Raw genomic sequence first — 27,262 nt, 5'->3', positions numbered from 1 at the left:
AGATGCTGTTGTGGTTTAACCCGGCCGGCAGCTAAACACACAGCCGTTCGCTCACCCTCCCCTCTCCCTCTCTGGAATGGGGAAGAGAAATGGGAAAGTGAAGGCTGTGAGTTGAGATAAAGACAGTTTATTAAGACAGGGAAATAATAATAACAATAATAATAATAATAGTATTAATAATAATAATGTGTACGAAACAAGTGATGCACAATGCAATTGCTCACCACCTGCTGACCGATGCCCAGCCTATCCCCGAGCAGCTGCCCCCCTCACCCCGGCCAGCCACCCCTATATATTGTTTAGCATGATGTCAGATGGTATGGAATACCCCTTTGGCCAGTTTGGGTCAGCTGTCCTGGGTCTGTCCCCTCCCAGCTCCTGCTGCACCCCCAGCCTGCTCGCTGGCAGGACAGAGCGAGAAGCCGAAAAGTCCTTGGCCTGGTGTAAGCACTGCTCTGCAACAATTAAAACATCAGCATGTTATCAGCGCTCTTCTCATCCTAATCCAAAACATAGCACCCTACCAGCTACTAGGAGGAAAATTAACTCTGTCCTAACTGAAACCAGGACAGATGCCTAGGCACTTAAATAGTCAGGTAGGTGCTTGATGGGATATTTGAAGTCCAAACACCTGAACAGCTTCAATAATTTAGTTTCTAGTTACTAAAAGCCACAACTATGTGCTAGGCTAATATATGAATAGTCAATGGCATTCAATGCAATCACACGGCATAAATAATAGTCACAGTCATACAAAGGTTTGCAGGCCTGGGCCCACGCCTGAGGTTAATTTAGAGCAGACTGTTAGCAAGCAATGATTTTTCTCCTTTCTCTTACAAGAAAAATGCCATCAAATCAAGGCATAGGCTCCTGCAAATTTAATATGAATTCTGCATGATAAAACACTAAGTGCTTCAAACACCCTCTCTGTTCCCAAATACCTCACTCAGCAATGAACGTGGGGTAACTGCAACCATTGGTCCAGCTGATTTTCCACAATACACAATGGTGTATTCTTGCAGGCATCCCTGTCAGCTCCCATTAACTCACAAGGCTCACTCTTCTCCCAAGGCGCCTTTCCCCCATTCAGATTCCTGGAAGAGCTTGAAAAAACAGGACAGCCACGTCACAGAGCCAGGACATGGTCAGAAGCTAATTTGCCACACAGTGGGCAACCTCCTTTCTCCCCAGGCAAGACAGGCAGGCAGCCAGCCTGCCAGAAGGCAGGGTTTTTTGGCCTGGAAACTGTTTTTGCAGAAGCTTAGAGATATGTGAGGATGTTCATACGTGGTGCAACAATGGAGCAGTTCAAGGGGGCAGCAATCCACTTACTGCCATCTAATGCCCATGGTGTCCTGAACCCCATCACCATAACAGGCTATCGTACAAGCACCTAAGGACGGAGTAAGAAACAGCTTGTGACATACTGGATGCTGAAGGCTGCCAAACCGGGATTGAAGTTGCTGCACTTCTCTTATTTAGATATCCCAGACCTGTCGCATCTCCCTGGGTTCAGCTGTAAGGCAAGTGCACGGAGCTAGAGCATCGGTTTGTAGCACAAAATACCACAGCAGTCTGAACGGAAGGGATGGAATAAACATGATATATTTAATCAATAACTCACAGCTAACAAGCCCTGCATCAGCAAGTCAGTTGCTTTTCGGTCCAAGAAACTACAAAGCCAGAGTATGCATTTTCATGTTAGTGCTGACATCAAGGCTTGAATATTAGTCCCAGAATTTACAATAATGTATCTGATAACAGTGAATTCCAGAAAAGGATCCATAAAAAGTTCAGTTTTCCACACTGCCTGTAGGCTTTATCAATCAAGGCACAGGGAAGCTGACAAGGGACATAGTCACCTTAGCTAGACCTGAGTGTTGTTTATTCTGTATCAGGGTCTCAGCCAATACAAAATGCCACCAGGTGGCAATTTCCAGTCTGACATTACGAACTTTGCTTTTTCAGACACCCTTATTTGTTTCCCCTCTCTCACCTCAAAAGATAAATACCCAAATATGACTTACTGCTTTTCTCTTTAGTGTTCCAATAGATCTTTGTTTCTTTATAGGATTCACGGCCTAGGGAAATTTGGTCAGGGCAAGAGCCTTAATGGGTAAATCGCATCCTCCTTATGTATGACTATTCTTTCCCTCCCAGCCTCCCCTCCCCAGGACTGCTAAACACAAAGAACTTGTAGGAATCATTTAATCTATTGCTGAAACACAGCCCTGTAGCCAGCAGGGTGACAGCACTGTAGGAACATCTGGTTCGATCAGGTAACCTAAAGAACTGAATTCAGCTGATGGCTGTGCCCAGCAAGCTCTGGCTTTTCAGAGAGAATACCCAGGGCCTTCTGCTGTAAAGGTCTGAAAGCGAAGATGATCGCTTTACCCTTGCTGCAGTGTCTGAGTCATTATTGAGTTGGAAGCAACTGTTAAAAAAAAAAAAAAAAAAGCCTATTTTGGTGAGATGAGAAAGTTGGCAGCCAAGCAGGCACAGCACTGGCTGTCTCGCTGCCAGGCTTGTGACAGAGCTGACCTGCCTGGATTCCAGCAGGGAGGTGAGAGCAGAACAGAGCATGCCAGTGCCTGCAAGTTGCTCAGCTCTGCAGAGATGGGAGCAGAAAAGCTTCAGAGATTCGGGGTAGCCCCAGCACTGAACTCATAAAAAGAGTAAATACTTCTTGCCTAATAGTGTCACAGGAACATCTGCTGCCTACCTACAGTGATTTTTCACTGTCATTGTGGCAACCAAGGCACTCACCAGAGACACATTTTACCCAGCTCCTCTGCTCTTTCAGTTCTACATTCTCTCCTCTTTGGCCAAGGCCAAAGACCTCAGTTACCTTAAAACCACTATCACTTAGCTGAGAGTCAACTATAAAGATCTTGCTCTGATTTACACTGGATTTAACCTGGAATGCTGTAGGTTTGTCCTTGCGACTTTTTACTGGTCTAGCATTGTTCTAATTAAACTACTTTTCCCATTAAAGAGATGATCAAATGCTTGGGCCAGAGATGTCAGTGCAGATACAGTAGTATGACCAATGCTTCTTGCTCTTGGAAGGGCCTTTCTTTACAGGAGTGTTAGCATCACAGCAATTGCATATACTTAATTTATCTTAGGTTCAGGCTGCTATGTAAAAGAAGGAACGACCTGAAAAGTAAGGGAAAAAAATCTTTCCACTCCAGCCCTCCCCCAAATCTTTTTGTGGGAAACACAACTGTGTTTTGAATGCTAAAATTCACACAGATTTAAATATACTTATCTTCAAGGAATGTTGCCATGGAAACCCTTATCTTCTCTCCTTCCCCACCCTCCATATGTGAGGAACATTTTCTTCATTTTTTTTTTTTTCCTGCGTGTGGTAGTTCCTCTTCTCCGTCTGCTGCTGCCAAAAACCTGGCATTAAATCCTAAGAGATGTCAAACAGGCCTTTTGTTTAGTTGAAGACTGACTGCTAAAAAACAGTCCTGAGCTCAACTAGAGAGATGCCAAGATGGGTGCATACTCTAAGGATACAGAGAAAGATACCTATAACATTTTCCAGCAATTTCTGATTTGGACAAGTGGAAAGCAGCAACAAACTGCCACGGTAACCACAACAGTTCCACTTCCTGGTGGCATAACCCACTACTAATAAAGATTTGACTTCTCATTACAAGTCTTTTTCACCATTTTCTGTCATTCTTGATAGAAGGGGTAGGGAATTGGGTGAAGTCTTGTATGCTCTAAGTGCTTTCATGAAGGTACTGCTCTACTCACTTCCATTTACCCCCAAACTACAGGAGGATCTGAGCTTAGACAGGAAGCCAATAAGCTGTAGACTTCATTCTGCTGATTAGAATACATCTATATCCAAGGGTGCCTGCCAGGGAGCCCTTTCTGCAGCAATAACAGAAACCTCAGGAAGGTCAGCCATGGCCCTGCGGACTGGTAACACCTGTTTCCAATGAGAATGTGTGCACAGCACCTGAGACAGAGAGACTAGGAAGTCAACACTAGTTAATTGTGGGTTAAGTAGTACCAAAATGTTGATAAATTAACTATGCAGTGAGACAGACGAGTGGTTTCCCCATTTTGCATTGCCAGCAGCCCCTGGTTCATGTAATTGCACGGCTAATGGGAGAGCTGGCAGAAGAGCAGCCCAAGGTATTTTAAATTAGCAAACGTCCACTCCGTCCAACAACTGACACTTACATTTGCAGCAAGCAAGACAGAAGTTGCAAAGACCATCCTTCCCATTTAATGACGGAAAATAAAATGTACAGTCCTCAGCCCTGAGCTGCATGCCACAGCCATTCCTGGCAAGTCCTTAACTGCTGGGAAAAGGAGAGGAATATTACTACATTGCAATAATGGCTCTATATGCAGCCCAGGTTAATTAAAACCTAGACATAACATCACTCATGGACATTTTGGAGGTACTGGGAAGCAAGCTCAGTAAGCTGTCTGCTCCACAAAGTTACCTAACAGTTTCACCAGTTGCCACCAGGATGAGGGGCAAAAGTATGCACCTGTGTCAGACAGAAACAGCCACGACAATCAATTTGCAGTGGCCTGACCGCTCCCAGCACCTGTGCTGGCTGCCTGCTTCTGATAGCAGTAGGTTGCATAGGCACAGAGATATATTTAGCCTCTTGCCTTCCATTAATTTGCAGCCCTCTGTTGAAGCTTGTTCTACAGTAAAAGCCCAAGGAATGAAATGACAGCTTTTCTGTATGCTCTTCAAAACCACCCTGTGGAACTTGTGAAGTAGCTTTCTGGTGCAGAACAGGAATGTGAAGCATAAAAAGCAATAGTTTCCTATGTTATAGAAGCAACCTTCCTCCTCTCAATTACTAGACTAAGGCATTTTTTTCCACAGGTTGCAATACTGCTTGCATCCCCATGTCGTGGCCAGAAGATGTGTCTTTAGTGTGTGGGGTCTATGAGCAGCAGGAGTGACAAAACCCTATTCCCTACTGACTGGACTTCTGAGACTGAGTATCTGCTACAGTGCAGGCTCTGACTCAGGTTTTTCCGCAGGCTGGCATCTAACAATGCTTTGGCTTTGGATGCAATCTTGTGACACATCTAGAATAGATTCTCTTCCCTATGACCAGTCATTTTTTCACGGAATTTGTAGGAACAAAGTTGTGTTGAGATTTCAAACCCCAGTCCCTGCCAAATGCAGCTGATTTGACCCAAGGGCTCAGAAGCTTCTTCTTGCAAGAGGAGCAGAGCGGGGAAGCGGTCAAACATAAGTGGGGTGGGGGCACACTCTGAACACAGGCCTTCCTCAGGAAACCAGGCCAAAAAAGAACCACTGGACAGTGCATGTGTGACAAGGGGTGAGGGGAGAAATGGAACAAAATTGGTATTTCAATTTTCCAACTGAAATATATTAAACCTTCAGAGAAAGCTCTGATCTACGAAGATTCCCATACAAAGAAGGGCTTTTATTGCCTAAGAAATGGAGCTACAGATGGACTGATCAGTGGTGTGCTACATCTTGAGAGTTAAGCTGTTTGAAATGACCGACACAAAAAGAGTGAGCAATGGAAACTTACAGACTGCAGCAAACAATGTGACTGTGCCCTCGAACAATGCATAATGAATGCCTGAGAGATCCTCACACCCCTTCTTTCTCCCAACACGTAACACATACCTTTAACTGATGAGCCAGGGCCTTTTTTGACAGCAGTTTTGAGCAAATGCAAACTAACCATTGGCTTTCTTGAGCGCTTTGAGCCACATTCTTCTCTCCTGTCAGTCGCAGACTCCTGTAGTATGTTTGGCTACTGGCCCACACTGAGAATACTGTCTTATAGGATGCAATACCTGTGTAGACTGATAGAAAATTTGTAACAAATTATAAAGAATTACTCCTATTTTTGATTCCTGCAACTGGGTAAAAACTATTGCAAGGCAGTTGACCCACACAACTCCAGCAAGGCAGAGAAACACTGTTAACAAAGTCTGAACAATTACTCTTGGGAAGCTTTTCTGCTGTGTGAAAGCTTCCCTAGCACCACATGGCTGTAATAAAGCAGATCTTAGCCACTCAATTATATGACCAAGTCAGCTATTCCTAGTGTGGTTCTTAGCAGGGACAGTGCTATCCTACCATTTTTCTCCAAGAAGGCAATAACTTCCCTTCTGTTTTGCCTCCTCTGTACACCACAGATGCTTTAAAGTAAAATCCTTTACCACACTGATTTCTCCAGAAGGTTTAGGAAACGTCTGCAGCCTTCAAGAAAAACAGGCATTCTGCATAAGCAGTGAAGCAAAGTCTAACATGAATTGCCATCTGGGGACACGACCAACCTTCAGTTAAATGGAGGTCAGATTAGCAAGAGCTTTCTTGCAGTTCATTATAAAAATCAATGCAAGAGAGGCAGCAAGATGAACTGCACAACTCTCTTTTTTCTGCCCAGCAGACAAAAAGCAGTAGAACAGAATCTCTGTTCTACATCTCCCCCAACACACACTGGGCTGCAGGGGGGAATCTGAATCTCCACAGCTCCACCAAAAGCAGAGCTGACACATTAAACCCAAGAGCTGAATTTTCTTTGTCTGGTGCCCACAGAGGCTGGCATCAGATATTAACCCTGTAAGAGCTGAAAGGACTGCATTCAGGCCGGCACTTGGCGGATACACAACAGCCAAAACATTTTTGTAAAAGCAGCAGATTTTCTGACCTGGAAGGTGCCAGTGAAATAAATGATGTCTGTAGAAATGGGAATTGCTTCTACTCAGATACCTGAAACAGGTGTACCTGTGTGAAGCGTGCCCTGTCTACAGAGGCAGTGAAACTGGGAGCAACACGTTCCTGACCTTTTCTGTGATGCATCAGTAGCTGTGTGCAAAAGCAGCTCAGGCACATGTAGCTGCAGACTGAGCAACAATTCACCTACGACAACACTGCATTTGGATGGGAAGGGGGCCTGGAACTCCTGTTAACAGAGAAGTCAGGTTTATGTGGAACAGACTCATCGAGATCAGGTACAGGGTGATTCTATGTAAAAAGGAAAGAAAGAGAACCACAACCGTAGCACGTTGGATTGCAATAAATAGTACTGAGATAAAGGGGTAAGAGGTCTCTGCCTTGCAAGCCATTCAGTTAGGCTCTGAAAAATCTTCCACAGGATGGCCTGTTACAGCTGAGAGGGAGAAAGAAGCAGGGAAAAGCATGTGAACATGTGGCTGCTATGGATCACACACGTTTTGGAAGAGGAAGAGTGCTCTCTGAAAGGCTTTTAAGTTATTAAGCACAACATTAATTCAGAGCCCTATAAAATCAGCACTCTCCCTTTCCAGTACTTGCATGTCCAGTCTCATGCTGACCCAGAGCTCAATGAACTGCAAGCATCTGTCATCAATTTCTGATGCTGATTAGATTAGACACTTCCCTCAGAACTGTCAGGATAAAGAATCCCTTTCTCAGGGCTTTGTTCTGTGGTTTTATTTCATTTCATTATATCATTACTAATGCTTCTGTTTTCTCAGGGGCCAAACCAATTCTATTCCTCCTGTTGACTAGCATTTCTCAGTCATCCTTTCTCTTGCAACCCTAGAGCACAGCAAGATTACATACTCAGCATGAGAGCCGATGGTGCAATTCCCACCCCACTTTCTTTTTCTCTTTCTCTCACGCACACTCACACATACTTCTCACAAGATATATCTGCTCTTCTTGACAGTTATAGCTATAGCTCAAGGGTAGGAAAGACACTTTGAATAAAAATACCTATATAGAGAGAAAGATTGTGTCCTTGTGTCTCCAAGGTCTTATCTAGCTGGAATCCACAAAGAAACATTCCCTGTGGTACAGTCCCTTCCTTATCCACATCTGGCTGTTGTTGGAAAGGGACTGGACTAACCAGCAGCCTGGTCTTCTTTGACTAGCTGGAACCCAACAATTCATAGATACACTGCTGCAAGTGGTTTTTTTTTTGTTGTTTTTTTTTTTTTTTGCTTCCTTTACAATGGTTTGGGCAAAAAGTAAGTGTAAAGACGCATACAGACTAAATCTACTTTAATATGACTATTCGTTGAGTTAGAAAAAGTACCCAAAGGTATGTGGTTAAGAACGTGGAAGGTAACAAAATCTGCATGTAAAATTCCCTGGCTGTGTCCTTGTGCTGCCAACACAATTCCTTTTAAGACTCTTGCCCAGAACTTCACTACTGGTACTTTCAGACCCTTGTTTTCCTTGTTCTTAGCTTCTCTTAGACACCGTAATCCAGGCTTCCTCCTTCGGTGTGGTTACCAGCTCATATTTGGTCTCCATGACTTGTCCTTTCACTGGGTGAAGGTACAGTTTCCTTACTAGGACGCTGAGCAGAACTGTAGCCACCATATAAGCAAACCTGAGGAAGGAGGCAGAAGAGAATAAAAACCTTGCCATGATACAAATCTGCCAATGAACAACTGCCAGCTTGGACAGATTGTCTCAGCAGTAACAGGAATGGGATGAAACAAACTCCTCTTCCCTCTACCACACAAATCCGCAAAGGCCTGCTTCCCTTTGCTCACCTCAACTCTGGGCACTCCTGGCTTCCTGAGAAACCCAACAAGGAAAGGTTTTTCATGGCTGATTCCTCATTGAATCTCTCTGGGTCAAATCTACAAAAGACAAAATACACTGAGGCTTTTCGTGAGGGCACAGAATCCTTCCTCTGGACACACACACGCAAGAGTAAGAAACTGGCAATGAAATACAGAATCTCACTAATTTGCAAACAGCATCAATCTAGCGCCTTTTCTCTCTAAATCATGCTGGGTAATTCCACACAGATACAGGAAGGCAACTGTGAATCACTCCATCTATGTTTCCAGCCAGTCAGCTGTGTCCCAGCTTGGTCAGAATGCTGAATAACTGAGTTAGTGTGATAGAGGGTTAGAACTAATATGCATTACCTCTCAGCAGAGGGTATTTAGCTCGAATACACAGCTGAGCTGATGCTGTAACTTGCCCCCCATTTCCCTCCAGGGCACACACAATCTGATTTGTCTCCCTCTCCCTCTCTCCCACCCCATCTCTCTGCATCCCTCCCTCTCTCACTTCCAAAAATATTTTCCTTTTTTTCCTTGCCCCTCGCCCTTCTCTTCAAGCAGCTGGTGTGTGTGTATGTGTATATGCTGGGGGAGGGAAGCTGGTGACTCATTCAAGTGAGAAAAGTGGCTTCCAGCATTAGGATGGTGGAGGCTGTGAAAAAACTATTATCCAGGACTAGCACAAGTTAAAACAAGATTCCCACAATCCACTAACCCAAAGGAGACTAATAGAATAGCATTCAATTTAAACATATGGTATTACAGAATAAAAAAGCAGACAAACAAACCCCAGGAAATTTAATGGATGGGAGGTAGTTCTCTTTCACTTTCTGTTAAATATTTCTGCTTGTACTTCAAGTCTTTGGGTCCCTGCCTAAACATCCAAGCTCTACTTCTACCAAGGTGAACAGGTACGTGGGTGCTGACCCTCAGTTAAAGCAACATTAGGCTTACATTCCCTCTGAAGTGGCACGTTACAGAAACTGTAATAGGAAAGAAATCACAGCTGTCTAGCCATTAAAAACAAATAGGGAGGACAAAGAGCCATACACAGTGTTTTTATATGGCAGGTAGGAGAAAAGACCACAGAATGCTGATCTCCTGTCTCTGTCACGTACATACATACATATCTGTCTCAGGCTCAAGCACAATCTCAGCCCTCCTTCTTCTTGGAATAAACACAGTGTTCACAGCACTCCTCACCTGTTATTTCCCTGTGGCCCCCAGTGAACCTCTCCTAAACACAGTGCCCGCTCTACTCTACTGAGCAATCTGCTGAGATATTCATAGGTCATGCATTAATGCCTGACCCCTTTGCAAAAGCTATGCTTTCAGGACCAGACAAGCACTGTTCCAAGGGCTCTGTTCTTTCTCCTAGATTTCAGCTGTCTCTTCTCTCTCTCTAGAATAACTGACCCATATTTTTTTCTAGCCCAAGTGAAGCAAGTCAAACTAATGTTAGTATTTGCCACCTAGAGGCCACAGTAAGCTACAGCATTTTCTTTCTTTAACCTCCAAAATACTACCTGAATCCAGAATTATTTTCCCAGATGAAGTAATGAAGTAGCACTTCCTTCCCCTTGAAAACACAAAACTTCCAACTGGCTTTTCCTCCCCTGTGTCAGTGTTTCATGTCAACAAGCAATGATTCCAAAACCATTCAAATCATTGTTTTTCTCCCTCTCTCCTCTCCTTCCTCCAAAAACCTTAAAAAGAATCTACCAGTTTGTCAGAAAAGCAGTGCATGTCGGGGGGAAAAAACAAAAAATATTAAACTCTGACAGACACGCACAAACACAGACTGGAGCCTAGGAAGATCATAAATGATCATAACTTGAATTGCCCGTGGAGACCAACAAATCAAGATCTTCATAAATAGATTTTCTTACAGACTCCCTTTCATCTCCAAAATCTGCTTAAGGCAGGTCCTGCAGTAGAGCAGGCTGTGCATGGAAGTAAGATCTAAAGAATATCAATTAAAAAATGAAAGGAATTAGTTTGGGAAGGAATAAAGATCTTGATTCTACATACTTGTATGGTGACAGCCAAGATGAACTATCCTGCAGCATCACACCAAGAGCATAAAGTACAAGTGTCTGCAAAGAAAATGAGAACAAATATGTCAGACCAGAATGAAATGCATGATTAAAGACAACTCTGGACAACTCTGCCAGACAATTATTCTGTGGACAACTCACTTTAATAAATTGTTTAAAAACATAGTATGTTATATTCATCTACAGATTTCTGTAATGAAATACACACATTAGGATTTTAACTTCTTAAGGCCCACACTGCAACTCTTACATGGTTAGAGAGGGCCAGATCCCATTCCTCTACTCTTACTGGTATGTATGTATGCACCACTTTATTCTCTGCAATGGAGGGTACTACTCTGCGTAGGAAGCATGGGTGATATTAGTCCTGAAATCATACACTTGCACAGCTGAGCTCATAAACCCCTTCAAAGGATGATTCATCCCTGGTAGACCCAGAACCAGAAGCAAACCTGCTCAGGAAGAGAACATGAGTCCCAGAGCTTATCCCACAGAGGAACCACATGGAAAACTTTGACTATACTGCACTTTCAGATGACAGACCAGCTGCTCAGATTAAACGAGTGTCAGAAGAAATGGTCTTCCTCCCTCACCCCTCCATGGGAAGAAGTATGATAGAAGAGCAAACAGCAAATTCCCCTCCAGGAAACCAGGGTGGCCTAGTACTGCCCTACCTCTTTGGGGATAGTATGTTGGTCAACTCTGCCCTCCAGCTCCTGCAGCTGTGCAGCAATGGGAGTAAGCTTTGCTGTTCGCACTGTCTCACACAGGACTTGCCGACAGTATCTGCAACCAATAAGTCTGGGTCAATTTAACCCTCCCAGAAAGACGCTTATCCATGTCCTTGTTGTAGGCAAGGAGAGTTGAGTCACCCGCTGCATTCAGGGTCACAGTCTGCTCCTGGAGCTGTCTCCAGCCACAATGAAGAGCTTCTTTTTTTTTTTTCCTGACTAGTCCCAGCATCTTTCCAATAAGCATTAAATCTCATCAGCAACTTTTACAGAAGTTTATCAAAATCTCTCTCATCCAACCTCTTCCAGATTTTAAACCAAATTATCCCCACTAAAAAGCATAAACACACTATTCCTTTTCCTAGACCTCCCAGCCATACAAGAAGCAGCAGGAAATCCATATTCATTCTCCTTTACTGAAACCCTAACACCAGTACAAATACAAAATACACCCAGTTGCATCACCAGATGCAATTAAAAAAACAATGGCACAGAGTTTTTCAGGCAGCCAGGGCACTGATTCTGTGCTCTCTTCCCCTGCCAATGAACCTAAAGAGTTTCCTACAGGCACCCTGAAGAGAACAGCCTGGTCCCCGTTGTTTGGAGCCCTACAGCAGATTCTCTGTGCTGCAAGTCATCCTGTGGTTTGATCACTTCCAGGAAAAGACAGGAGTAGCTTCTGGATGCCTTCTGCTGGTCCAGTGTAGACTGGGCATCAGCCTCCATCACATGAAGCCCCTGTCCCTACTTCACAAGACAGCCTTCCACTGCAATTCCTTTCAAGGGACCCACCTGAGTTGCTCAATTTTCTCATGCGTAATTGGTCCCTTCCCCAGAACATGGTCCACCTCCTTGTAGAGATTCTGCTGGACATCTTCAGAGGTTGCCAGGAAATAGACTGCCCAGGTGCATACTGGGGAAGGAATCAAGACAATATCAGATCAAGAAAACTCAAACTTTACTAACTGTATTTGGTTTTCTTGCTTGCTGTATTTGCAATGTTATTTTTCTGACCTCTAAAAGGGTGACCTCTGTTCTCAGCAGGTTGTACTGATTCTCTATTCAGAGGGAGAAGTAGAGGTTGAACTGTTGTGTAACAAGAGACCCTGCAAGCTTAAATTCTCTTTCCAGTGCTATGAGGAGCTTAGAAAGCTGTGCAGGAGACTGACCCATTCAGTCTCAGCCCCGGGGAAGGGACCACACAGCCCAGCAAAGCATCAGTCAAAGAGTTTCTCTTTCCCAGTATGAGTAACAGCTGTGATGCTCCAGCAATCACCCCTTTTAGGGAACCAGGATTTTTAGACCAAACATTCAACTGAAAGGTTGGTTTGTCCACAGCATTGGAAAACCCCCTTATTTAGTAGGTTTCCTCAGCACATCTCTGACAAGTGCTCCAGGCACCCAATGTCTGGGCTCCTGACGGGGAGGGAGAAGAACAATATAGCTCTCTGCACCAGGTTGGCCAGCACTTTTCTCCTCTACATCTATTTTGTGAGGTTCTCAAGAGATATCTTCAACAGCACAGTGAAAAAAGAAGCCTTGCATAAGAAGTAAGTGTGTAGGATGCAGTTTCTCTGAAGCTACAAGGGAATGTTTCTACCATTCCTAACTGTCTATTCCTGAGAACTATCTGACAATCTCTAAGGAGTCAAGCTCCTTCAAAAGACTGTCTTCCTGAAGCACTTGGAGAGTATATTCTCTGGGGCTGTTATTAACATAGCTGCCAAATTTACTTTCCATGTACCCAGCAGCACCTGAGAGTTTTTCTTTGGAGTTCCAGTCCAACTGGCTGAGATACAGGGCCTGATAATCAGGGGTTCAGTTTAAATCATCCTCATATCATAAGAGATTTTACACAGCCCCGGTTTGTATTTTCAGTTGCTTTTTTTAAAATCTAAATCCCAATGTAGCTCCTTGGAAAGTCTTCCCTATATGGAACATACTTATCCTTCATAAATTCAAAGCAGCCAGTCAGATTTTACCACTCTGTTCTGATTTCCTTCCTGTGTACCAGAACCTATTTTATATCATGCTCTTTGTGGCTTGCAATTTTTGGTACTCTTTCATCAAATTCAGCATCACTTGAGTCCAAGAAAAAAGCAAGAGGAAGAAATTCTAAGGTTCACCAAAAGAATGGGAAAGTTGTCAAACCTCAGTTTCAACTCACTAGCTGTGAGGCTGTATTGAATGACTGCTATAAAATTAGCTGCTTCTATACATTTGTAGCTCAAGAGAGATAGAATGATGAGTATCACTTTTTATTAGTCTAGATTAAGTCCCATGTCATCATTCTCAGTTTTAGACAACTGAGTCCAAGGATAGAAAGTTACCTGCGATTTATACTTACAGTTAGCAGTAATTGTGCATCCTGCCAAGGAGAAAATCATTGTATCTTCCAGAATCTAGGAAACAAAATCTAGTTCAGAGAATGAAGTCTGTAAGATGCAAAGATTAAAAAGAAGCAGCACATTCTCCACTCAAGCACATGAAATCCCTTTAGTGCAGAGGGCAGGAAATTCATCTAGAAGACTGAACTCTCTACAGAACTTCTACTGTAACAGCACTTGAGACATGCTTAATACTAGCACACTTCTGGTTTATAAAAATAGCAATGAAAACAGTGACAAGGAAAGCTACTGATGTCTAATTCAATTAAGCACTGTAGAAATGGAAAAAGAACCAGAGAGAATGCTGCTTTAGTAAGGAATCTGACCCCTGCCAGATGCAAAAGCTTAGATTAATCAAAGGCTACAATGTAATGAGTTGCCAATCTACTAGAATTCCATTACTTCCTAATGACATAACAGCTGCACAGACCTGCTGGTCACTCAGGCTCCCCTGCAGCAAAGTGTCTATAAAGACGTGCCTGTTGAACGATCTGCCTCGGCGTTCCTTTATGGCTTTCCTTAAGGTAGATTCCATCTCCTTCAGAGCTTTGGAAGCAAAAAGAAATGGTTATTTTAAAACCTGGTCAGATTGAGAGCTGCAGAGATGTGAATCCATTTCCCCAAGCAGATTTTCAGACCAGCTGTCCCTGCTGGGCTCACTTACAGAAGCAGCCTCTGTTACACGTTAGTGTCGGTTTGGAAGGTGTATCTCCAATTTAGCTGAAAATGTAGGAACCAAATATCACAGGCTGCCTGCAAAGAGTCGCCCTTACAGGTATAACCAAGACATGTAATCTGTGAGTTGAAATCATGTAAAGGAAGGTCAAATAAGTTAGTTTCAACACTATAGCCATCAGATAACATGTTTAAACAGCTCTCATAAAATAAAATAAAATAAAATAAAATAAAAAGTTTGAGCCAGATAACTTCTTGTATTGCCTGTTGAGTTATAATTACTAGTGCTATGGCACCTCCAGCTACTGATATTCTCCCTTTTGCTAGGGGTTCTATAGACATAATGCTAGAGGAAGGCTAAAATGTCTGCGGATTTTGGCACAAAGGTTCCACTCATCTGAAGATATTTGGGTGCCTAACTCCTAGTGGCTGTTCTGGGAACTCGGGAGAGTTAGGGACCTAGTTGCTGTCAGCTGTCTCATTTAAGTGATCTAATTCAGACAATCCAAGAAACATGGACCAGAAGCTAGATCTGAAACTTGATTTCCCAAGGTCCAATGCAGCCCTTTCGTCTTAGAACTAATCTGTCCTCTCTCATCTCTTCTCCGTATAGGAAGGCCAGCAATGCTTAAACACCAAGCCTCACCAACCAGAGTTTGTGAAATTGTGTCCTTAATACAAATCGGGAACAAGTACCTGTGGGAGAAGCCCATTTTAGTGGGGCAGTAGCTGACTTAAGGCTCTTAAACCCACACAATCAGCAACATGAGGAAGGAAACACTGGGTCTGAAGGATTTACGAGCAAATCCTTAGTTCTAGATACAGGCTACTTTTGTGTAACATCTTATCAATCAATATTAAGAAGTCTAAACTTTTAACAACTAAAAGGACAGGACAACTGAAGAATAAAAAAATCAATCTGAAATGGCAGTGCATTTGTAAAATGGTGCATCATAGGAATGATTAAACAAGCCAGACCAAATGACCTCATCTGCTTCCACTTAGCACAGTTGCCTGCCTCCAGGAGAGGTCAAAAGCAGATACTAGGACACAGAACAGGAAGGTAGCAAGCACACCAAGACCTCAGAACTAGACCTAGATGCAGAGTTCTAGTCCTACACACTTTTTGTATAATGGCAGGCTTGTCACTGAACTACAAAACAGTGATACCTTCTGATCTTCTGCACATCTATGGAAGACACATCCAGTAGCTTATGTCATGATGATCAACTGCAGAAAAGCCAATATGGCTAGACAAATTAAGTGCTTCCATATGCTAGCTAACTCTAAGCATTAATCAGAGTGGAGCATGAGGGTGACTGTGATTTTGGGAGGAACCTACCATCTTCATACAGCTTCTTCCTAGTTGTGTTTTTGTCAAGGGACCCATCCAAGAAACCTTTCCCAATCTCCGACCAGATCTGAAAGAAGGACAGAGAGAAGAGCACCACCACTTACCACAGGCAGAACGCTGGGACTCTTTTATTCTTCCCTATTCATCAAAATGAAAACATCAAATAAAACAAAGACTTTCTCAGAATATGAATCTAGTCTCCTCTTTAGAACATCATGCCTCATCACAGTTATTACATTTATAATAGCTGAAACTGAGTTGAAATGAAAAAACTCTAATTACAGCTGTATGGGAAAAAGCTGGGCATCCTGACTGGGTGATTAAACAGCTTCTTTTCCCACCCTATCGCCAACAAAATTTCCTTTAGAAACACCTGGCCTTAGACTAATAACAGCAGGATTAGCAGTAGGATCTTTCTGATTGTTTTGGTTTGGGACAATTGAGTAAGACTCTTAATGTTAATGTCTCAGCAGTAGCTTGTGCTTACTACACTGCACACAAGATGAAAACTGTTTGCTGTCGGCTTGGACAAATGGCAAAGGAAATTTCCTGACTCTTCATGACACTTACTGCATCATGGTGTCTGCGGAATCGGATGACTTCCCGGTCATCTTCAAAGCTGCTGCCCATAGCTGTCTGCGTTACAGACTTCATGGCAAAGCCCAGCATGTGTTGGCAGAGTGGCACGTGTTGTGCCTCAGGCAGGGAGAGCCATTTGGCTAGCAACTCTTCTGACAACTTAAAGAGGAAAGGAACCATTAGTTGGCAGTAATATCAGCAGCCTATTTACAAAACATATCCCAAACTGGAGGCATTCCCACCCTAAGTTGCTAAGGCAGAACATGCTTTCAAGGCCATGACACTTATCTATTCTCTTTTCAGGGTTTCCTTTCATTGTTATCTTAAACCAGCAACATTTTAGCATCATATATCCTGCCTAGCCCTAAGGTTTTCCCCCATAAGCCAGTTCTGTCCATCTCTCTTGTTCCCTCTGTTGCAGAAAATACATTAAACCGTTTAATACTAGTAACTCGCTATTGGGAAGATAGACCATATTCTGGCTGTTGGACTGAGTTAACAGAACAGTTCTCCAGTTGTTTATGGTTCCAACAGCTGGTTCCTTGCTCCTCCCTCCTGTCCTGTGAAATAAATCCAGAAATCAGGTGCTACCTTTAAGCGCATCTGATGCCTTGGCATAAAATGTCACAAAGGCCAACCCCTTCCCCCAAACCCACTGGAGCTAACAGAAACCAGATGTTCACACTGTGCTCTGTGCTCGAACAGACAGAGGCTGTTCTCTGTTTCAGACACTTGTAGATCCAGCACGAATTTGAATGAAGCTCTTTTATCCTAGTAATCATTCTCACTAAACTTTCCCCTGTGAGCCACACAGCGTTTCTCTGCTGCAGAAAAGCAAGTTACCTTCTGGATGAGAGCTAAGTTACTTTGAAGGGACTTGGTCACACCATTTTCATACAGCTTTCTCCTCAGGTGGCTCTCTCCTGTATCCCCATTCAGGCTGGGCTGGTACCTCAGGAAGGATTTCAATATTGCTTCGAAGGGATTCGCTGAAAGCAAGTAAAGGAAACACCATTCTAGTGTGACAACCACTTGGTCACAACAGCAAGAGTGGTAGGTACACTCCTTCCCCTTCTCCTCCACCTCTCCTGCCTGATCTGCAGATTCCCTCTTCACAACCGGGGTACCCTCCTGCCCCGACCACATCTATGCACACAAGCCCTATCAGCTCACAGAGATTTAGCCAGCCAGGGCTGCCCCCAGCAGAGAAGCTGCAGGTCTCTCACAGAAAACAGTGCCCCATTAAGCTACAGAACGCTTTCTGCTTCTAACCACTTTCCATCTTCCTTGCACACAGACTCTTGCAGCAGTGAATAAATTAGGCAAAAACACATATCCTCCATCTCCTATAACTACAGCTTGCATAAGTTAGATCTTTAACTTTGAATTTCATCACCAGGGGCCTCTAGTTAATTAACCCGCTAAAGTACACTAGTAGTCAATGCAAAAACATGCAATAAGGCATGGTCTACTATATGATCTTCTGTCTCTGTAAAATTTTCTGTGGGTCTCACAAACTGGCAGAATCTTTAAGGAACTATTTGGAAGTAGCAATCTGGAAAGTTTCAAAAGAGAGGTTTTCACTATTTATCACAGTCTGTTATTTCTCCCACGTGGAGAGAGAAACCTCTGAGGCATCAGAAAACAACAAGGCTAGGCTAGACACCTATGACTCAACCTACTGTAGATGCATCTAAGATTCCCAGCAGAGATCAGGGCCTCATTATGCTACCGGACAAACATCCAACAAGAGACAATTCCTACCTTCAGAGGACTTACCAGCTAATAACACAAAGGCAGCTAATGAGGCCAGAGGCAAGAATATAGTAAACCTTCCTAAATACTTTTTTTCTTCCATCATTTCCCTTCCAATGTTTTAAAGCTTTGCAGCTCGCCCTGTTTCCTACTTCAAATGACAAGAAGTGTACGCATATGCCTTGTGGCACAGCAGATGGTACCTGTGGCTCTGCACGTGGAACAGGCTGTTACGTGACTCTAGCTGCTGCTGACAATTCCTCCTCCATGGTACTTTGCCATGAAGTGGCTGCTGCTATTCATGCCACCATCCCCTGGTGACGGGAAAGCCCACAAAGAAATCTGGCATGCAGAGGCATTTGGAGAGGCCAGAGGATGCTTAGCACCATCATCTGCAGAAACTGCATAGTTCTCCTGGTGTGTGTGAAAGAAAACTGCTGGTTCAGCAATGGGCTCCATTTTTTTTCCTTCCCTGTCCCTAGCACAAACTGTCAGTCCTATGCCACTGCTACACTCACTGTTGTGAACTTAAGACTTCAGAGACTAGGATGCCCTTTGCAGAGGGTTGCCCTCATCTTGTAGTATTTGGGAAACACCTGTTTTCCCACAGCTACAGGAGACTAGTGACTCCATGAGGCCATCCTCCACAAACCATCTCTCAGAAACAGAATTCTGTCCTACCAAGCACTTCCACAGACTTCATTTGTGCTTTGTCCTGGTCTTGAAAACAGCTCTAGGATTACGTTTTCACTCCTAAGAGTGAAGCATATCAGACTCTTAATGGTTTGATAGTCTAGAAACACTGTTCTATCACTTTACTTCTCTAGAAGTCTGATTATCAAAGAAGTATGGTATGACCGCACTTTATTGCATTTCCCACTTATCCCCATCCTTAAAAAGTATTTTTAGCCCTCAGCATCTAGTCTGTAGCTGCCCTGTTCACTTAACTTCCTACATTTAAGCCCTGGTACTGTATTTGTTTTCCTCCAGTATTTGGATACTCTCCCAAATTCAGTACATTTTTGAGAACTTGTCTGCTCAAGGGCCTGTCACCACTTCTCTGAACTTTGAGAAAGTGTCTGCTCAATATTCCCCAAGCACACTTGAGTGCATTCAGATCTTTCAGGGTGTGTTTCCACCTTCTGGTGTCCCACTGCTATCCGCTGTGTCTTGCTGATCTTTGTTAACTCCTACGCCTTTCCCAGATCATCAGTGTTTTTTTAAGTCTGACATGCAAACGTACAAGAAGCTTACCCATCGTGACCCCATCATAAAGTGATGCTGAGATATCTGCCTGTGCCTGAAAATAACCTACGCTATCAGGTCAGAGGTGAGCAACCAGCAACTCAATCTACCCTAGAGGATGAAAACTGGAAAAACAGCAGGTTAAACCCAAACATCAGCCTAGTTAACTTACTGTCTGTGATCACCTTAGGAAGCAAAACCTCCGAAAGGCTTACACTAGAAACTAAAATACTCTCCCAAGACTAAGAAGATCAACTCAACAACCAGCTCCACTAACCACTTCCAAGGCTAGAAGATCATTAGTGTTTGACTCAAAACTCTATAACTCAAAGTAAAATGAAAATTAAAGAACTTCTTGAAATAACACTTTAAAAATCTCCACACTGAACCACACACAGAAGCTATCACAGAATATCAGAGCTCTTTTCAGACAATTTAGCAACATTCCCCATCTTCAATCATACTTCAAGTTGCTTTTAAATTGTACCTCAAGTTGCTACAGGATCTTCACCTGGCTGCTTCAAGTGACTAATGAACGTGATGCTCTCTCTCCATAAATATTTGCCCTTAGGCAGAGGGTAAAAGGCAGAAGCACAGGAACTTCTTGACAGGCACTGGACAGCAGCAACTCTCAGTCACTGACATTCAAGTCCAGTAAGCAGGACCATGGACATGTCTAAACCGCATCAGCTGCAAGTTAAGGTTCATTTTCTTTCTACTCAGAATGAAACCCCAGCTTCCTTCATTTGACATATGATGCTCAGCACGGCCAGAAGGAACAAATAAGCTCAAAGACAAAGCAGAGGGCACTTACATATCCGATTGGGGTTGATGTGTTGTTTCAGGAGATCAATGGAGCCAATGCTGACAACAAGGCGCCTTCCAAACCAGAAAGAGACCACTGGGCCATATTTCTCATGAAGGTTCACCAGGAACTCGTGCAGACTTCTGCTAGCAACGATATCTGGCAGATTGCCGTCCCTGAGGAACACAAAGAGGTTACCTGGGCATGAGCTGCATCCAGTGCCGAGACGGAACGTGATCAACATGAAAATGGGAAGCACTTACTTCTCGTCGGTCGGAGCTAGCCCGGGGATACCCGATGCTTGCCTAGATGCCTGGAGAGTAAAGGGGGACACGTCAGCCTCTCTGAACTTAGGTTTTAGGCGGACTTCCCTACAAGAGAGCTATACTTCCGAGCAGCTAAAGCCTTCCCAAGAGGGGCTCAAGGGGGCTCGTTAAACACGGGGTGCCACAGCGCGCTGACGCCCAGCAGGGTGCAGGCGGGCGGGCAGCCCCGCTGGCACGGCCCGGCCCGCCCCCGGGCGGCAGCCCCGTCCCGGGCCGATGGAAGGGGCCGGGCCGGGCCGGGCCCCGCGGCCGCCCGCTGCCTGCACCGGGGCCGTGCCGTGCGCCCCCGCCATTACCGGGTAGAGGTAGAGCACGGCGCCCACCAGGACGAGCAGGAAGGTAACAGCGAAGATGGCGAAGTCCAGCATGGCCGGGCCGGGGCAGGGGGAGAGGCCCGGCCCCCACCACGGGGCAGGAAGGGGCGGGCCGGGCCGAGGCCGGGGCGAGGCATGGGGTGCCCGCGGCGCCTGCTGCTGGTCTCCAACTCCACCCTGCACGGAGGGGGGTACCTGGGCCACTGCCAGCAGCACATTCAGAGCTTCCTCGGGGGGTAAGCGCCGGGGGAGGGGGGGACTGGGGGCGGGGGCAGAGCCCCGCCGTGCCCGGGGGGCTCCAGCAAACCTCTGCCCTCTCCTCCCGCAGGAAGGTGAAGCGGGTGCTCTTCGTGCCCTACGCCCTGCACGACCGAGACGCCTACGCCCGCACCGCCAGGGAGAAGTTTGAGAGCTTGGGTAAGGGGGGCCCCGAGGGGGGACGGGGACAGGGGAGCTCTGGCGAGTCCTGCTTCAGCTCCGGTCAGCGAGGGGGTGACAGCAGCAGGGAGCGAGCTGCTTGCAAACTTTCACCTACAAGTGGGTACTTCAGAGGCCTCCGGGAAAAAGCGTGTTGCAAACACTTGTAACCGCTTCAGGGAGGAAGCTTGTACGCCCGGATGTGAAGCGGCGTATTTTTATTCTCCTTAATGACACGGGAGAACATTTCTTCCCATATACATTAAGCCTCTGCTCAAGCTGTGCACCTCCTGCTAGATGAAGAAGACAATTACTGTAACGTGCTTCAGGCAGGCAGGTGTTTGCAGGATGAACAGCGATTGAGCTTTGCTATGAGCAAAGATCTTTCCAGAGTGGCCTACTGCAACAGCCCTACTTTGTGTCTGTCACCTTCCAGGTAACTTTGGACTTGTTACTGTAGTAACAATCAATACTCACTTCCTGGGGTATCACACTTTGCTCCTTATCTTGCAGAAAGATTGCTATCAACTGTCCATGTTCTTCCAGGGCTCCTGGCACATACTCTACTCAGTGAACCACAGCAGAGCAAATCTGTCAAAGCCAAACATTTTAACCATTACAAAAAATATGTTCAAATGCGACATTCATACTACTAATGCTAGAGCAACGATGGCAGACCCCGTTCAGACTCATAGCCACTCTGGGCAGTGACAGCTTTTTCCTCTTGTTTTCTAGCTAGCTGGTAGTGCTCAGCAGGACTTTGTACCACAGCCAGCACATGCTGAGTGAAATGCTCTGCTCTTTTAGACACTGAGCATCTATATCTTTAAAGGAAACATTTGCTTTGGTACAGCTGCATGCAGAAGCCCAGTATGAACATAGGGTATACACTGTTTTTCCTCGTAGAGGTCTCTGAAGGTTCCCTGGTCGTATTGTGAGACATTTGGGTGGAACGGGGGCAGAGAACAGGATAGAGGGATTGAATGTACTTTCCTCCTCAAAACTGAAGCAGCAAAGGTAAATAACTTTTAATTTAAGGTTACGGGCTGGACAGCATTCATGAATCCTGTGATCCAGTGGAAGCTGTAAGGAAATCTGAAGCAATATTTATTGGTAAGTTTTACTTCTTGCTTCCTGAAGAGGGCTTATATAAGACGCTGCATTAGTCTTTTGTAGAGCTGGTACTGTAGAGACAAGCGTGAAAAAGTCTCACCTCACAATTAGAAGCAGCTACAGAAAACAATATTGTATTTGGGAACAGTAAGACCCTAAATTTAGTGGTGGGAATAGAAGTAGGGAAGACTTATCAATGGAACTGCTTCTCCAGTAAGTTTCAAACTCTTCCCTTGAACAGTACTTCAGCATTAAAAATATGATTCTAGATGTTTTATCATCATTTTACCAAGACTAAGAGGATCCAGGCCTACTGTGCTCAGATTGAGCGCAGTCCTAACACCACACTCAAGGGTATTAGAATATTATCTGCTGTCAATGAGCCAGTGTCATCTGTCAGAAGGACCTGGGACATGAGCCCGTGGCCTGCCAAACAAGCATTCCTCTGAAGCTTCTGGGTTTTTTGTTGCTCAAAGCAGAATACTGTCCTGAATAGAGCACTGAGTCTGCCAAGCTTGTAATGGCATCAGTTAAAATCGACGGTAAAGCACATTAAATAAGCTGGACTCTTTTTCTGCAGGAGGTGGCAACACATTCCGTCTCCTGAAAGCTCTCTATGACAACAGTCTGATACAGGAGATCAGGAAGAGAGTTCTTGAGGTAACAACTAGATGTCTCAGGTCAAGTCTGAATGATAGGATCTCACGTATAAACATTTGTTCAGACAAATCCAAGTTGATTCTATGTCTTTGTTTCTAATGTACTTCAAATATTGAGCCATATCTTGCAAGCTGGTGAACTGAAATCTGTGGCCAAATGAAGCTGTCATTAGTCATGAAAGCCTGAAAAGACTAGGGTCAGTAAACTGTCCTACAGCAGTTTCTAAGATAGGGGACTGCAAGACTTTAGGATGTACAATGCTATGCCATGCCATACCTTAGAAGTAAGCCCCTCAACTTAAAATACCAATGAAGAGCAGTGCAAGGATTTAATCGTTGGCCAAAACCCACATTTTTCAGGTCATGTTCACTTTTTATTCTTGTTAATAGATATGCTCATGCTGCAGGTTGTCTAATAATAAACCAACAACTTAATCTGCACGTGCCTTTTAGACAATAGAGTAAATGAGTAAGTGTAGTAATTAACTTGGGTGTCTGTTTGACATGAAATTGAGAGGTACAAGTGCCATCAAGCCCTTCCAGTCAGCAGTCCATTCTAGCATAGTGAATCTCATAAAGCGCAGCAAAGATAGGTCACCAGTGGAAGACAACAGAAGCAAGGTGTTCCCCTAGTAATGTGGAACTGTGAATTACTTCAGACAAATTTATGCAAGCCACAGTATGTTTGAAGAGGCTAGCTGCCAAGAATAAAGGTCACGTAGGCCATCTTAATATACACAAACGCACAATGCAGCAGCACGGTGCTCAGCTTCGGGTGATCTACCCTCTTTAGAAGCTAGTTAAAGCTACTTCTGATATTTCCTGTAACTGCAACATAGGCAAGCCTCATCTCTTAATAGCAAAGTCTGTCTGAAATGACAACCTTGCAAGTTTTCTCTTGTGAGGGGATCATACAGCTGTGAGTACAGGGCATTCCCTAGTTAGTTCTCTGCCAGCCGTTATACATAGAAACTATTGCCCACCTCAAACTGAGAGCTCTTCTTTTTCTGCTTTTCACTTGTAAAGTTAGCAGTAAGATGAGCTAGAAGGACTAAGTCTGATCTGACTGCTCAGTCTCCAAGATTGATAGAAGATGCTATAAAATGCTGTTCCCAATTGTGATACCACATACTAATCATTGCTTTTGTCTTTCAGGATGGGGTTCCTTACATGGGATCCAGTGCAGGAACTAATGTTGCTACCGTCAGCATCAATACTACCAATGACATGCCAATTGTTTATCCGCCTTCCCTGCAAGCCCTAGGTTTAGTTCCTTTTAACATTAACCCTCACTACCTGGATCCAGATGATAAAAGCACTCACATGGGTGTAAGTAAAGCATGCCACAGCAAACGCAGGGTACCAAGGTGTAATGATAGAGTGCATTTGCAAGGGATTACAAAGCTATAGAATGTTTAACAGCTGCTCCCTCAAACAGTTGGAAATACCAAAGAGGCAATAACATTTTACTCCCTCCTAAAGCTTTTCTTTGAGTGGGAAGAGGAGCTGGCAACAGTGGTACTGAGGTGGAACAAAGTGTTTTTCACAAACAGCAGCTTTGCAATGTCTGAAATACTGTTAGTTCATACCTGGCATGGAATTGGAAAAAAAAAATGTGAAGATGAAATGCAATTTGTTTCTGGGAAGTCCTGGAATAGGCTGCCTTGCTTCCTGATCTAGAAGACCTAATTTAAGCATACTTTAAGAGGCTTAAACATCTAAACATCTGAAGGAGCTATCAGAACAGGGAAAGCTTAAGATTGCGTGCAAACCTGTAATATAAGAAAATACCTATGTGTGAGTGTCCCTGCAAAGAGCACACCTTGTAACAGCCAGTACTAAGTAAGCACATGTACTAGTATAGCTGAAAGAAAAATGGTTAAACATCAGGCACTGAGACTGACATCTCCACTGTATGGAAGAGCTTTTTCTTAAATAGCTTGTCAGGAGCCAACCAGGAGGCTGTTTCTGAAGTGCATCCTTTAACAGCCCAAATACTTTTTGCCCTTGTAGTCAGAATTTCTCTGTGGCTAGTGGAAGTATTAAGAATCAGGGGACAACGAAGAGATGGAAGATCAAGATGTGCTTCTAGAATTTAGATGAAGTTGTAGGTGGTCACTTAATCTGCTCGCTTGTCTCTAGATAAGTGGGAGATATTTACAGGAAAAAGACTGCCTGCTATTTTTCTGAGAGGAGGATGGAAATTCTGTGCTGCAACAAGTGCCTGTTGTGTTCCTATGTTTCCTTATCAACAAAGCCTTCTGGTTTGATTTCTTTAACTGCTGTTGTTCAGTTGAGAAGCAGCAACCCTCAGGAAACATGGCAGAGCCATTCATAGAAAGAAATTCTTCATTGTGATTCCTACTAGAGAAGGAAGAAACAGATATTTAATTAGTGGAAATCCATGGCTCACTATCATCTTTCATGAAGAAGGCACCTCAGGCATCTGCTTCCACCACCTTCCTCTGTACTCTTGTTCTGAGAGTGAGCACATAGAGAAAATATTTGAAAAGATAAAAAGCTGGATGAATTGACTGGAAGTTTTCAGGCTTTTTGGGGTTGGGACTATGCAAGTTCTGTTTGATCAACCTACAACACTTGCTACTAATGATGAAAGGGAAAAAATGTATCTACTAAAGTCAATCCTGCCACTTTCTTCAATACATTAGTCTAATTAAAGCATTCTCCTCAAGGGGAAGTGCCTGCTTTGTTTATCATTAAGAAGTTGCTGAGTGTCATAGTACTTGGATGGCTTTAACTTCTACTCTACTGCCTGGGCAGCTAAATCTACACTCATTATTGCAGGAGACAAGAGAGGAAAGAATTCACCAATATCACGAAGAACCAAATACCCCTCCAGTTTTGGTAAGTAGTAGTTCCCAGTCAGGAAAGTGAGGGATGTAGCATGGTAAGCACTTTAAATGCATCCTTACTAGTTTTCAGTATGGGTTCCTCCTCCTGACAAGCCTTTCAGAACTCTAGCAGGAAAGGCTAGTTATACTGTTGCTAACAGCTTCAGCCTTGGATTTTGCTCATTTGTTCCATGTGCCAGCTTTTAACTTGAAGTATAAAGTTTGCACTCTAACAAACCCAGCTTATTGTTGCTTGGACAAAAGTGAGTCTCAGAATGGGGGTTGCAGAAGTAATTGTGGAACAAACATTTTTCTTTTTCTCCTTAATGGTTTGTATGGCCTTCCATAACAGCAAAATTAAATACGTAAGAAAACCAGCTTCTAAAACAAAATAACCCACCTACCTTTGTCTTAGCATCTTTGTTAAAAAAATGAGCCAGGAAATCTGTTTGTAGTCATGAGGAGATACACTTAAAACTGTTCTGCTTGTGACAAGTATTCTAGCTTTTCAAATAGCTTGAAAATAATGTTAAAATGTTTCCACCTATGTTAGGGCTTGCGGGAAGGCGCAATGCTGCTAGTGGAAGGAGACAAAGCCACCTTACAAGGAGTAACAGGAGCACGACTATTTTTGAGGTAAATGCTTCATTTGAGTTTGAGTAAAATACAAAAAGGAAGAGATTTCTATTAAATTTCTGGCACATAGTGCCTGTCCCTCATGTCAGAAGTTACTTAATCCTTTGCTTCCATTTCTCTTTTGGGAAAACGTGAGTATTGCTTAATGTTCTAAAAGAGCTGTCAGTACGAGAACACTCTGAAGTGCTATGGCACTACATACATTGATGTTCATGTTTCTGATCGAATAACTACCATTCATCAAGAGTGCCCCAGCAGTCAGGCTGTGCTCTGTACTGAAGGCCAGGGGAATGCCACTTTGATCCTAACGCACTGTATTCTAGAAACAAGGGTCTCAGGTCTTCAGTTGTATGAACATTACTAAGAAATTAAATATGTATATCCCAGGATGGAGGCAAGGAAGGGGATCAAAGCTGCTAGTTAGGAACAAGGATGCCTTGTTCTATCCCTAGTAACAGATGGAAGAGCAGTAGTCCTAGCTGCTGTGCAAACTTACAGCATGGTTGATCTTGTTTACAGGGGTAAGAAACCAACTGAACACGAGCCTGGAACAGATTTCAGTTTCCTCCTGATTGACAGTAATCTCCAGAAGCTGTAGCCTCGCATATTCTGCAGCAGAAGTTGGCACATGAGGAGGAAGGAAAGAGATGCTTCTAGTCCTAGGGTGGGTGGCATGCCTTAACTTTACAAATAAAGATAAATATGCATTATTGGACTCTTTTCCTCTACCCTGTTCACTTCTCAGACATCTTTCTTTCCCAAGAAAAATGACATTTTTATTGCAATACTAGAGTAATAATAGAATAAGAATAG

The 27,262-nt window shown here is 44.0% G+C and overlaps 2 protein-coding genes across 16 annotated transcripts; one reads left to right on the top strand and one right to left on the bottom strand.

Annotated features, from left to right (window-relative positions):
• Positions 1-111: 111 nt before the first annotated feature.
• Positions 112-20,904, bottom strand: CYP20A1 (cytochrome P450 family 20 subfamily A member 1). Of its 15 annotated transcripts, none has more exons than XR_014586394.1 (15): positions 20,755-20,904; positions 20,396-20,445; positions 20,142-20,308; positions 17,171-17,316; positions 16,319-16,486; positions 15,737-15,815; positions 14,150-14,265; positions 13,680-13,734; positions 12,125-12,245; positions 11,276-11,387; positions 10,576-10,640; positions 8,524-8,613; positions 5,654-8,357; positions 4,204-4,325; positions 112-3,418 (listed from the first exon to the last, which is right to left on the bottom strand). XR_014586394.1 is itself a non-coding variant. In XM_083842856.1 (13 exons), the coding sequence occupies exons 1-13, from the start codon at positions 20,824-20,826 to the stop codon at positions 8,207-8,209; spliced, it is 1,392 nt and encodes a 463-aa protein (XP_083698982.1). In that variant the 5' UTR covers positions 20,827-20,887; the 3' UTR covers positions 112-8,206. The 15 variants fall into 15 exon arrangements, 2 of the variants coding, with proteins under 2 accessions (XP_083698982.1, XP_083698981.1); XR_014586396.1 differs by having other exon boundaries at positions 4,204-4,322; XR_014586398.1 differs by having other exon boundaries at positions 5,712-8,357.
• On the top strand, positions 20,880-27,177 carry LOC310902010 (alpha-aspartyl dipeptidase-like). Its single transcript, XM_083842862.1, has 8 exons — positions 20,880-21,008; positions 21,101-21,189; positions 22,228-22,302; positions 22,883-22,962; positions 24,117-24,290; positions 25,767-25,826; positions 26,367-26,449; positions 26,969-27,177. Exons 1-8 carry the CDS (start codon positions 20,908-20,910, stop codon positions 27,045-27,047), a joined length of 741 nt encoding a protein of 246 aa, XP_083698988.1. The 5' UTR covers positions 20,880-20,907; the 3' UTR covers positions 27,048-27,177.
• The last annotated feature ends 85 nt before the right edge of the window (positions 27,178-27,262 follow it).

Source organism: Anser anser (assembly GCF_964211835.1).
Source record: "Anser anser genome assembly, chromosome: 6".
Classification (NCBI taxonomy): Eukaryota; Metazoa; Chordata; class Aves; order Anseriformes; family Anatidae; genus Anser; species Anser anser.
Note: the sequence above shows the minus strand (reverse complement) of the source record. Positions and strands in the feature narration are given on the sequence as shown.

Excerpts from the sequence above, each read along its gene's own strand:
- CYP20A1 (XM_083842856.1), bottom strand. The coding sequence starts at position 20,826 with ATGCTGGACTTCGCCATCTTCGCTGTTACCTTCCTGCTCGTCCTGGTG. Across the intron at positions 17,317-20,141 it reads CATCAACCCCAATCGGATAT|CGAATCCCTTCGAAGCAATA; the intron begins GTAAGTGCCCTC and ends ACTTGCTTTCAG. Across the intron at positions 8,358-8,523 it reads CAGGAGTGCCCAGAGTTGAG|GTTTGCTTATATGGTGGCTA; the intron begins GTGAGCAAAGGG and ends CTCCTTCCTCAG.
- LOC310902010 (XM_083842862.1), top strand. The coding sequence starts at position 20,908 with ATGGGGTGCCCGCGGCGCCTGCTGCTGGTCTCCAACTCCACCCTGCAC. Across the intron at positions 22,963-24,116 it reads TCAGGAAGAGAGTTCTTGAG|GATGGGGTTCCTTACATGGG; the intron begins GTAACAACTAGA and ends TTTGTCTTTCAG. Across the intron at positions 24,291-25,766 it reads ATAAAAGCACTCACATGGGT|GAGACAAGAGAGGAAAGAAT; the intron begins GTAAGTAAAGCA and ends TCATTATTGCAG.